The 13,056-nt window shown below is 42.8% G+C and overlaps 1 protein-coding gene across 1 annotated transcript in view; it reads right to left on the reverse strand.

Annotated features, from left to right (window-relative positions):
• stk32c (serine/threonine kinase 32C) overlaps positions 1 to 13,056 on the reverse strand; it is a 95,284-nt gene that overhangs the window by 29,490 nt on the left and 52,738 nt on the right. The window contains exon 3 of the mRNA XM_075474649.1: positions 3,167 to 3,318. Within this exon, the coding sequence (XP_075330764.1) occupies positions 3,167 to 3,318 (152 nt within the window). The remainder of the gene's footprint in view (positions 1 to 3,166; positions 3,319 to 13,056) is intronic.

Consider the following 13,056-nt stretch of genomic DNA (forward strand, 5'->3'; position numbering starts at 1 on the left):
CACATGTTAGTAGAATTCCCTGTTCAGAGAGCTGGAGAGTGGTTTATCAAAAGTACTGAGAGAAAAAAAAAGGACTGACGAGGTCCAACAGAATCAACATGACTCCTGAATTACATAAGAAAAAAAAAAAACTACTCCGAGACCACAGAGTAATGTGGCAGGTTCTCCATGATGCTTGAAAAAAAAAAAACAACTTACGTGCCAAGTATCCAGAGGAAGTTATACCTGAGAAAGTGTGTGTGTTTGTGTGTGTGTGTGCGTGGCACTTCAATCTATCCTTGATGCTCTCCTTTGTCTGTTGATCTAAGCTGCTGTTATCCTCAACATGTTCGCTTTCTTTTTGAAACAGTTTGCTTACTTGTTTGGACAACACCGCTTCTCTCTGCAAAGCTTCCCTCCTCTACTGCCATTCAATCACTGCCTTAGCCCCTTTTTTCTCTCCTGCCGCCCACTCAGCTCATTCAACCACCTGCCTTCCCGCTGCCAAGGTCTCTTTCCTCCAAGCCGACGCTCACCATCGTCTCCTGCACTTCTTACCTCCCACTCCCAATTCTTCAGGGTATTGGCAGTGAATCAGTAAAAAGAAAAGAAACTTTATTTTATTTGCTCACTTTCACGTCTGGTTTCATACTGCACAACATGATCAGCAAGTCTGTGTAAATTTGCCAAAGTCAGATTAACGCATTTCTCTTGCTTTGTATGATTATCATGAGGGATCTCGTTCGGTTGGCCAAATCTTCTGTAGAAGTTGCACATGTAGGTGTTTAAGTGCTGTCGAGAAGAGGCCAGAAGCCGAACAGTTTCTCTGAAGCCGGATTTTGTATTTGAATCTTTATTGCAGCTGAATTTATGGTCGCTGCTCTCGACCTCGCAAACCTTTGGCGCGCTCAGAAAGTGCAGCCATTAAAAAAGATGCAAGTACTGAGGAGAGGTGTGCGCATGCAGGTCTGTCTCTACAAGCAACTCGCACCATCCATTAAAGCTGTAAGTAATCCCACGCGAGACAAATTTGAAAAAACTTGAAAAAGATCTTTTGAAAGACTTTCGCCCGACAGCCTCTCACATCAAAAGGCAAAGTCGATGATTTTTAGCTCTCAGACTAAAAGATGTTGGGTTACTATTTGCAAGCCAAATTTTCTGAGATGGTTTCCAGTCTTGCACCCGACGAAAATTCTTGACGACAATGAGTCGACCGATACCGTTTCAAGCCAGATTTTAATGTTGATTTTAATGTTGATTGTTGTTGATTGTTGTTGATGTTGCTCAGTTTGCTCATGTTGGGGGTGGTGGGGGGGTAGTATGTCTGCAGTGTGGTTGTCGGTGTGATGTTGTGTGTGAGTTTATGAATTGAATTGATTTTATTACTGATTTTATTATGTAAAACACTTTGTGTTGCTTTTTTCTTTAGTATGAAAGGTGCTATATAAATAAAGTTTGATTTGATTTGATTTGATTTGATAAGCATCTTTTAGCGACAGCTGCCTTTTTAAGGATGTGGATATGACTGCGGCTGAGGCGGGGACAAAAAAGGTCCGTCTGCACAACGGACACGTACATGACATCTGGTACAAAAGAGCCGTAATGCAACCGGTTGCTTCTCGTTTGGAGGTAACAACAGCACACCTGAACGACTCCGTTTGCATGAAGCAAAACGATGTGAGAAAGACTGCCATAAAGCGGCCTGGACTGAGATTTATCACTTTGATGACGGGAGTGCACCACAACTCCCCTCAGATTCCTCCTGAATTCATTCAGACGGTGGAAATCTATCTACAACTTTGGAAAAATGAATAAATAAACAAACAAACAAACAATCCTTCAGATGCTATTCCTGCCGTACTGATGGTACATTTCACTATTTTTTAAGATAACTGCTCTTCTTCCGTCCAGAACAGACTGAACAGAGGAACGATCAACCTCATTCAATGCAGCACGTCCTCGAAACGGCATCGAAGTGAAGCTTTATGATTATTCTTGTTCGTCTTTTCTGTCAAAAAGTAACAGTCCCAAACAAGATTATGCAAACTCTCTAAAAAGGTGCAAACTAAATAAAAAAAGACTTAATTGCAGAGAACAAGAACACTCCAACTCTGGTAAGAGGGAGGCGGATACGTGGCCGCCATGTGCCCCCGTTAAGATGGACAGGCCCATTCTGGAGCATCTCACGAGCAGGGAGAGGCGGTGTGAAACTTCTAATTCCCACAGAGCTGAAATGATATAGTATGTTTGTCACTAATGGGCACTTAAAATAGTGCTGGATGCGGAGTACGAGAGGGAGAGTGGAGCCGGCCAGCGCATGGAAAAGTAGCACACAGGAGGTTCTGGCAGCCATGTCATCCTGTAGGGAATTAAAAAGTAAGAAAAGAAGATAAAAAATACAGACCCACTACTGTACACTCATTAAATCGGCCTCAGTTTGTTCAGAGGTGAGGAGGAGCTTCTCCAGCAGGCGAAAAAAAAACGTGCTTTCGGGTGAACTTAAATCATTCAGAGCTTATTGAGGCAATTGGCCCAGGGCGTGACTTTGCCTCGGTTCGTCCGCACACTCCGAACACAATCAATTCATCATGGAACGTGTCGAAGACCAAATATTCTGCCAGCGATTGCTCAGGGAAGATAGGAACGTGCGTGACTATTTGACCAATTACAGTGGAGTAAAGTGCTTTGTGTAATATGCCGTGAATGCAGAGCCAGGTCCCCAATTACATTTAGAAATGTGTCCCGTGTGAAAATGAGCGTTGAATAATGAAAGCAGCCTCGATTCACCCACATATCAGACTCGAGGGAAGAGCAAGGTAATTTCAAACCACAGTAATTATCAAATTTGTACTTCACGAGCTCGGGTTCAGAATTAAAATCTTAAAATACCTCTCTTGTGTAAATAGTTTCTTAACTTAATGGCTTTGTTTCCAGCCCTAATTAAACTAAACTTTTTAAAAAATTTTTAACATCCCTTATTGCCAAGTGCGTGCGTGCAACACGAGGAACATAATATTCACAAACCGTACGTCTATTTAAAGCCTGCAACAGATTTAAAAGTAAGCATGCAAGCGTCTCCTGGGATATCTGGGAGGCTGAGAATGCAAAACGCACACACAGGCAAAGCAGGCGACCGACACGTGCAACATCAGACCACACTGAAAGTGTAAAAACAAGGGATAATCACCAGAGATTTACTAAAAAAACATGTTCAATTTCCTGCAGGATCTCAAGCTCTCTAAAGACGTTTCGGACCTCATCTCTCTCTATGCACTGCTGTTTGTTCATGTACTTCATGGCGTACATCTTCTCCGTGTCCCTCTTTTGCACGATGCATACCTGCGATGACAGAGAGGAGAGGGAGAGGGGAGGAAGAGGAAAAGAGGGACAGAGACAAATACAAACACGTTAGTAAAAAGGTAAATGTATTCAAAAGATTAGCACACAAAAACAAGCTCGGACACAGACTCGGTGTGCGCACAGATCTTATTGCCAGGGCGTCCGAGCCGCGTTTCAGCTCCACAACAGGGCGGCCACGCTGCTGAGCAAATAAAAGATGTTTTCCAAACCTCCTTCAGCTGTTAATTAATGCGATGGCAGAGATGGATAGCCTACACGCGCGCAGAACATGCTGACACGCTGAGCCGCTCTGATGAACTTCATTTCCAAACAGCCGACAGCGCCTCCACACAAATGACCTCGTTATTTATTCAAAAGGAGTTTGGCGGTTTTGGTCGGGGAGCGTCGGTAAAAGGTCAGGAGCAGGACAGGACCGGACAGGAGTCACTTAACAGGTCGCGTGAGTGCTGGAAGCGCCGCCTCGTGGACAGATATTGATGTTAAGGCTGCACACGTTGAGCTTCGAAACTGAATGCGAACGCAGAGGATTCCTCAGGTATAGAGGGAATACACCTCCATCAGTGTTTTATGTAAACAACACATTCAACATGGCTGCTGCGGCCAGTCGAGGGATTGGGAGTCAAGAATCAGTGGACCGCAGACATTAACGTCTGGCAAAAACTGTCTGGGAGTTCACAAAGCAAAGTCTGAAGGCGTATAAAAGCCTGAGGGCCTGGAGGATTATTACAAAGAGGAGGACACCCTGGTTGCATAGTAACAGGTGCGCACGAACTGTCTAAGAGTTTGTACATCAATCAGCTGTGCAGCCCAGGTTAAGGCTGATTTACGGTCGCCTACAGAGAGCACTCTCTGTCGACGGAGACCCTCCCGGAGACGCTCTCCGCTGCTTGCGTGCGTCGGCCAAAATTCCTATCTATCCGTCGAGGCAACGGAGCCCGCAAGGGTTGTGATTGGTCGACATTTCCGGAATCACTTTTCCGGTTTAGCTCCTTCCTCTCAGAACAACAACGCCGCCATTTTTGGTTAAAATTATTTGCATTTCAAAATCAACAAGCTCCAACTCCAACAACAGTCTTTCTCTCGCTCGCCATCGTTCACTGTCAGGAGTGGAATGGAGCCGGAAGGTGAACAATCAATCAACGACTTTCACGGTAGACGTAGCGACGCCGACTGATCGGGAGGTGAACTGCCTAATTGCGTATCCTACAGCCCGACGGAGAACTTCGAAAGGACGGAGAGCCTCTCCGTGACTACGGAGACGGATTGACGGATAGTGACGGAGAAGCATACTCAGGCCTTTATACCACGCGAGCACAGTTGTGTGAATCAGAAATGTGGTTCAAAACTGAGGGCGCATCTACAGCTGGTTTATTGGGATTTTTAGTGGTCCTTTTCCTTCATCACCCGCTCGATTTATCAGGAAACATTTTAACCGCGAGCCAGGAGACCAGGAATGTTACGATTGTGGTTTAGCAATGCATGAAAATCCCATGAAGGAATAAATATACAACGTAATTTGAACATATCTGGAGCAATCTTTGAAAGTTTAGTCACTTTCTTGCCAAGTCTGATTTGGAGCCATTCGTGTTGCTCTACAGTCGTCATGATTGGCCAGCGTCTAACCCTCATCCATAAAGCAGAGAGCTGCGACTGATGGGTTGTTTTTGTCCATCCAAGGAAAGCAAAAACATTAAAGGTGATAGAGAATGGTTGAATGGGGCATTAATCCTTGTTCTGTGATGTGATATGTAGCCCAAAAAAAATTGGTTGGGTCTGTAATGGCTCAGAACCTCCCTAAAAGGCTCTCTGAAACAGCTGTTACTATGCTGGGTTTAGAATGCGTCTTTTTCCCTTATTGGCGTCGTTTCAGAGCTTATCTGGCAACCTCATTACGAAATGCAGGTAGGTGTTGGCGCTAGTCGGTTGCCGTTGCTTGATTGGCTGCCCTTGCTCTCACTGAAAACAGAGCTATAGAGTAATACACCGACTGGAAAGAAAGCTCATCAGAATCAGAATTCGTTTTATTGCCATTGTTAGTGAACAGTGTTCACTAACTAGGAATTTGCTGCGGCGTAAGGTGCAAACATGTAACATAGGATAAAATAATAAAAAATAAAGAATAAAAATATATGAATATAAAATGTATATACAGAGCAACAACAATGCAGCTTCATTAGTGCAATTTTAATGATGGTAAAGTGACTGGGGCAGGTTATGAGGTGATTATGAAGTGTTCATAAGTCCAACTGCAAGGGGGAAAAACTGTTTTTGTGACGGGAGGTTCTGGTCCAAATGGACCGAAGCCTCCTGCCCGATAGGAGTGGTGCAAATAGAGATGGGTCAGCTGTGATCCGACCTGCTCGCCCCATAGTCCTGGAGACGTGCAGGTCATGGATAGATGGGAGGCTGCAGCCGATCAGCTTCTCAGCGGAGCGCACAGATCGCTGCAGTCTGTCTGTCCCTGTCGGAACTGACCATCTACTCTGCTGCTCGGAATCGTGCAAGGTTTATGAAACTGTACTCCGTGAAATGCGCAGAGCAAAGGAAAAGTCAGCGGTTGGGGATGCTGTTAAAAATAAATAAAAGTCATTGATCGCGAACATTGCTTTCCGGGGGAAGAATATGTAACGATCGTAGTCCGCTTTCACAGCCTGACATCACTTTTTCACAAAAACGGATTGGGGGATATTCTGGGGGCTATTCAAAAAAGGGGAGTACTTGAAACAGAGGTTATGACACTTGCTGGCACTTCGTGTGTACTCCCCACAGCGGGGAGAACTAACACCAAAAACGTGAAAAAGACGATTTTGATTCTCTATCCCCTTTAAAGTGTGTGGACTATTTTTTTCTTTCAAAGAAATAGCTGCATCTTTCATGTACTGTTGAATTTTTTTTTATATGTTTCTATACTTTTACTATGGCAATAAATCCAGAAAAAGTCACTAGAAGAGCTGGTGAAGAATGGTGGGCGGTGCCTGTTCAGGCCAGTGGAGCTGACCAATCAGAGCAGAGTGGGCTTTCTATAAGAGAGGGGCCCCTGCAGCTTCTGTTTCCACAGAAAACAATACTCTTTCAGCTCTTTCGGGGGAACTTTTGTGTCTCTTTGTATGGCCTTTTATTAATTCCACGATTTAATTTGCACGTTTGCCACCAGATTTGCCACCATTGATTAAATGCTTAAGTGGACCAGACGGAAAACAAAAACGCTAGTTTTTAATTACTGGAGAAACAGGTTCAGAAAATCCCGCTGGATTTGTTTTTTTAACAGAGAAAGCAGCTCCGGTTGTCTGGCACAAGCTCGTTATTCATCTATTCGAGATTCTGCGTCCACCACGAGCATGTGAGCTCGGAGTGGCAGCGGAACAACAGGAACATCATTACTCATCCTTGTATCACATTTATGCCAGCTTTAGCCTGAAGCTAGGTGGAGGGTGAGGGCTGAATCTGATTATCAACCACCTGCATTCTTAAGTGCACCTTTGTTTTTCTTCTCAACTTAATTTACTCCAATAACCTGGCCTCCGGTGTGCATGTAAACACAGTCGAAAAGAAGAAAACAAAAAGGCCAAAGCTCATTATCAAAGTTCTTCTGGAACAAAAGCCTCTGCTGTTGTTGCAGATCGTCTCCGACTAAGTACGTGAGCGCTTTTTACAGAACATGAACACTAGTCCTTAGCTGGTCTGGATTGTCCACCAAAGGATCTTTCCATGGGCCTCATTACAGTCAGATGGCTAATGGCCATATTATACAGCTCTGATAAAACTGAAAAATTTGGCAAGTCATTTCCTCATTTGTTCGGTCTCTTTCATTCTCTTAAAAAGGGGGGAAAGTGCCAACTGGAAGGCGAGGTCTCTTTTCCATCCAGATGGATGTTTGTGCAGCTGTGCAGATGCGAGCTTCCAACATTCTCCATGAAAATGATGGGAACAGCCTGAACTGAGTTCACAATGCACGTTTGTTGTATTCACATTGCACTGAAATTACGCTTCGTGATGAATAATAAAAAAAATAATGTTCAACTGCCCCGCCCACTTATTTTTCCACTTAATGTAAATGGGGGAAAAAAAGATTTTAAGATTGAGCACCAGGGTAAATGAGGCGTTGAAATAGACATTATGTGAATGGTGGCAGGAGGAGACCCATTACCGTGTAAAACACCATCAACATAATTGTGCTTGTCACAGAGCTCAAATCTGTGGCACTTCTGCCTCCAGTTTCCTCTTTCTGGATTCTCCCTGTTCAGACTTTCACCACTTGTGTCCTTTTTTTTTTGTTCAAACCTTTTCCTTCTCCTTCATCAATTCAACCATATGTTCGGGATGAAACACTAAAAGCGAGACCTCTCGCTGCGTTAGGAACCCAGCACTGATGAGAGGGCCCCACGCATCGCCGGCGTCTGAACAAATGATATAAGAATTGAACTTTTACAGTCTAAAGAAGACATAGCTTGCCGGTGCAGAAGGGGGGGGCGGTACAACATATGTGATACAGTGAGGGAAAGTGGGAGACCGTCAAACAGAGCAGGTCTCTCCTGAGTCGTGATCATCAGTTGGTTTTCAGTTTCTTCGCTCCACAAGGCCACGTCGTTGTGAAACTGTCACTTGTTTTTGGAGAAATGAGATTTGAAATTGTGCAACCAAACAAGGCTGGAAAATATGCTGTCAGAAAAAAAAAAAAAAAAAAAAAAGATATGCCAGCCCTGCCACTGTCAAGAGGAAACTTGCTTTTTAGCTAGCTTCATACCAACTCCAAACAATGGCCCCTATAGCAAGGAACATGATTTCCCTTCTTTGAAATTGTACCTTGGAAAATATCTGGATCTCTCACGGTGCATCTTCAGACCCACTTTGAAACATTCACAGAAGCGCCTCCTCGTCGAGGGGGGAAACAAAGGGTCCATTTCTGATGGCACTTTAAATGGGGGGAAAAAAATCTAAATAATGAACAAATTTGGTTCGATTATAAAAATATTTTTTTTAAAAAAGGATCATTTTAACTTTCGTAAATGTAAAAACAATAAAACTTCACATGTTCATTTCACTTCATACTGCAGTCTGGGCCCAAAGCACTGAAGGCTCAGAGATGTAAAGAGCCGTCTCACTTTCCCACAGAGCTTCAGTGCGCGTGTGTGTGTGTGTGTGTGTGTGTATAAACAAAAAAAAAACAATACACAAAGTAGAATAATGATCATTCAGATAAGTTAAAGTCGACTGGGATTTCGGTTCCAACTTCATGTGTAATGATCACTCAGAGACAAAGTTGGAAGGGTATAAAACGCGGCAGCCTGCCAAACAAGCCGCGGCCATAAGACTGCACATGTACTAACGCGGCCGCTTTTCTCTCCCACCAGCGGAGGAGTGTGGAAGCAGGGGAAGGTGTTCCTGCCGTGGGAGAGAAATCTCGCTCTCGCTTGGCAGTACCAGAGACGTTTGTCCCGAAGGTTGCCAGATTTGAAGCGGGCCAGCGATCACTCAGACGTCACCCGTTTAGAGGTCTCAAAACAAAGATTAGCTAAAACGATGCTGAAAATATGGTTTGTTTGCGATGTGAAAATGTAAAAATGACGGGTTTCAGCTTAAAAATCTCTCCTTTCAAGCCCTGAGCTCGATAACGCACAGCGACAGTTCCTATGAGCATTTTTTCAGGGTAACAGGTAACAACAACGCTCCATTTTCATTGCAAAGTACAATTCACTACGGCGTGAACCATCCGTCCACCCAGTCATTGCACAGGTGGGAAACAGTGAAGCAGGAGCCAACCTTAAGCGAGGCATGAGTGACGGACTGGAAAATTGTGGTCGCACCCACAGCACTGAGTGGACATTACATTTATTTTCTTTCACTGGAAGAGAAAACAATTTTCCAAGAGATGCGATCTGTTTGGGTGAAAACAGCACGGAGGAGAGAAAAAAAAAAAAAAAACACAATTTCTATGCAAATGTGAGGCAATCTTGAAAAATAACGTGGAAGCAGAAGTTCAACAGTACTCCTATTATATTATATTATATATATATCTTAAGTTTGCTTTGAGCCACAAGCGTAATGAAGGAATGAAACTTCTTTAATGGAAAAATAAATCTAAAACCACCCGGTTTCATTTAGAAAAGGGCAAAAATAATGAGTGTTTGGCGTGTTCTCAGTTATCAATCCTTTAAAACTCCTAAGATTTACACAGTGTGCTCTGCAATATTTCTCTGAAAGCTCATAAAAAAAGAATTACGGCGCCCTGTCACTACTACTGTTGCCGCTGCTCCTGTTCGTCTGTCATGAGAGAGCCCGATGGGATCTCATTCAATGAGTCATCTTCAGTGTCAGCGTTCATTTCTTTAATTTCTGCCAGTGATTAAAGTGCCTTTAAGTTTTTAATCCATTCTCATCAATCCTTTCATCACATAAAAGGACCGAAAGGCTGAAAATCATGTTGAAATCTGTCAACTTTCTCATTGCATTCCCTGATAACGTGACGGAAAAGTCCGCTGCCAACTTGAATATGAACCCAGAGAAACCTCAGAGCTCTGAGCTCGTTGCTCAGTAGGACAAACTTAATACTACTGTAAGCAAATACCGAACTAATTACTTCCACTCGTGAAATATCCGGGTCTCTAAAAAGAGCGGACAGAGATGCGAGGAGGAGAATCTGCCGTCTCGAGGTTTCCGTACGGTGTCAAATGTCATACAATCCCTGTTATTTTGAATAGGCTCGTGTTTTCCTTTATGTGACTTTATGTGCTGACGTGTTTAGAGACCATTCTTTTACAGAAAACTGCATCGGCCATTTCAGAGCATTATCATTATTGATTGTGTGCAAGTTGTATGGACTGTAAAACGCCTCATTTCCCCACCAATCAGATATCCTGCATTCAGTCTTCCCCCATTAGACTCAAATTATATGCAATCCTCAGGATCCGGTCAGCCGAGTAAAACCATGACTTTAAAAGGAATTTATTCATGTATTCATAGAGTATATTAGCAATTCAATGCATCAGACGAGTTTTGAATAGGGCAGGGGGGGGAAAGTAACAATTTAGAGGCGAGAGGGTTGAGGCGGAAAGTTTTGCAACCCATTTGCATATGAATGGAGACATTTTCAGCGAGACTCAAATCAGCTGAGATGGAAGAATGCAGCTATCGCTGTGACATGCCAGCATGCGACTGAGCCACAGGCAAAGACCAGCTATCAGCAGCCGTGGATGCTAAAGTTTATCTTATTCATTCTGTAATATTACCTTAAAAAAGGTAAGAAGCCTGAAAACTATTTATGTTTGGCAAGGTTTTCATTGTTAAATGCTAATTCAGGGACACGGGCTACACACAATGCCTTTGACTGCTGGCCAGAGAAGAGGTTGCTTTTGCTTTCTCAGGCCAAAGCTCTTCACTGGCTGGCTGTGGATGTTGGGAAAAAGCTGGATTTACTATCCTCAAAGGAAGACGAGTAAGCTTCATTAAAGCCAAAAAACGTGGCTCCCAAATAAACAAAGTAAGCAGGAAACAAACATCTGTTTAATCTGCTTCGTCTGAACTGTTGGGGTGTGTCTCGATCTGTGGAAAAATGTACTGGAGCACTTCAAACCAGGAGGAGTATTGTTTGCCAAAGAGATTACGTGGATGAGAGCCCATCGTAAAATATTCTATAGAATAAGTGACATGAAAAGACAAAAAAAAATGGACGGAATGATTCCCTTCACCACCGTTAATGTCAAACATTGGTATTTGACGCATCAACAATGATCATGTGATTCTCAGAGTGCCATTAAGCAGCCAATCAAGGGGCAAAGGACGACCTCCGAATAGCAGCCTCCAAATTGCCCTGGACACATTTTGTGTTTTTCATCTGTCCGGTGGAGTAAGAACATTTAAGGGAAATGTTTTATCGGCTTTGTCCGTTTCTACTTTACTTTCAACCAAGTTTAATGACCATTTTAGAATCTGTCAAAATTTGCATCATTCAAACATGTAGCTGGAAACTACGTATTTTAGTTATATATACTCAATGTTTACTGGCATACTTATTCATGGTTCATGGGGGATTTATCGACAACAGGAAAAACATAATATGATATGTTTTCCATACTGTGCAGCTTTGATTCTAAGGTTACGTTCTGACTGCAGGCCTTAATGCTCAATTCCGATTTACTGCCCACATGTGATTTTTTTGTTGGCCTGTTTTTTTTTTTTTAATGTGGCCAGTGTAAGATTTCAGTGTGAGCAACAAAGACGTCACTAGATACAGGAATTATCTTCCCAAATGCTTATCAAGTCTCGCACCTCGCTGGCCCTCCTCCGCTGGCTAACATTTGCGCTCTCGTCCATCATGCTTAGAAGAGACAAATTGTGACAAACATTGATTGAGAGTGACGTAGAAGTCGCATCAAATGCGATTTGACCGTACAGACTGAGGCTGCATTGCAAAAAATTCTATCTATATCCAATTTATGACCCATTTTATATTTATGATTCCATGCGATTTTTTGCTGTTCACACCGACATGACAAAAAAAAAAAAAAAAGTGATCTGAGTCATATATAAGCAAAAAAGAAAAAAAAACAAGGGCTGGACAACGATTAAAATTTTTAATCTAATTAATCGCACGATTTCCCTGATTAATCGCGATTAATCGCATTTGTACACAAAATCCAAATATTATTTAAAATGTAGTGTATAGCTTTTAGCATTTAGTTTTATTTTAAATGTGCTGCCATATGAATGAAAGTGCCATAACATTTGTTGTGCAAACACACTTTTAACATCAGCATCTTTCTGTAGTTTTTATGTAGAAGCCTCGCTCCACTGTCTGTTTCCTTGAATGACTTGCTGCTATCAGTTGTGTGTTTTGCCTTTAAGTGATATTTTAGACTGGAACTACTACGCTGAGAAGACAATTCAACTTGGCAGTGTTTACAGATGACTTTGGTTCTGTCGACTCCGCCGTCTGGAAGAACTTTAAAATGAAAATGGCCGAGTAAAAGTTCCGTACCCTTCTCCATGTTTGGTGGATCCGCCGATTACTTTCTTTTCCTGTTCCTCAGCAGACAGCAACAGACTTTTACAAAATAAAAGCCTGTGAGCAACAGACTCTATGTTAATAAAATAAATAATAAAACCTGCGCTAATGCGCAAATAAAATATTTGTCAGCATTAAATAATTAACAAGTTAACGCGACAATAAAGAGTTAACTCGCCCAGCTCTTAAAAAAAAAGATCGGATTTGGAACACATTTGACATGCAGTGTGAACGTAGCCCAAGAACAGCAATGCATTACGAACCTTACTGTGGAAATCAGCCACTACAAGATGGTGTTGCATCCACAAATGACACTTAACACTTAACTGTGCCTTATGATAACTTTGTCCAAAGGCGGAGTTGACTTCTTCAGCATTAATGCAGAAGAGTGCAACGAGATCTCAATGCAACAGTTGCTACCTTTAAGACCACATATTTTCCAGGCATGTCCGAACATTTTTCAACAAGACGATGCAAGAATCACAATCTGCACGCATTACAAAGGCATGGATGAGGAAGAAGAGGGCACAGGCACTGGATTGAACTGCCTGCAGTCCCGACCTGTCCCCAGTAGAAAATATGTGGAGGATTATGGACTGAAAAATGTGACTTTAACAAACCCGCACTGTTGCATACCTAAAGAATTGTTTGCAGGGAGAATGGGGACAAAAAGCCCCCCCGACATCCTTCATTGCTCGGCATTCTCAAAGCCTGAA

Source organism: Odontesthes bonariensis, chromosome 2, assembly GCF_027942865.1.
Source record: "Odontesthes bonariensis isolate fOdoBon6 chromosome 2, fOdoBon6.hap1, whole genome shotgun sequence".
In the NCBI taxonomy this organism is placed as follows: Eukaryota; Metazoa; Chordata; class Actinopteri; order Atheriniformes; family Atherinopsidae; genus Odontesthes; species Odontesthes bonariensis.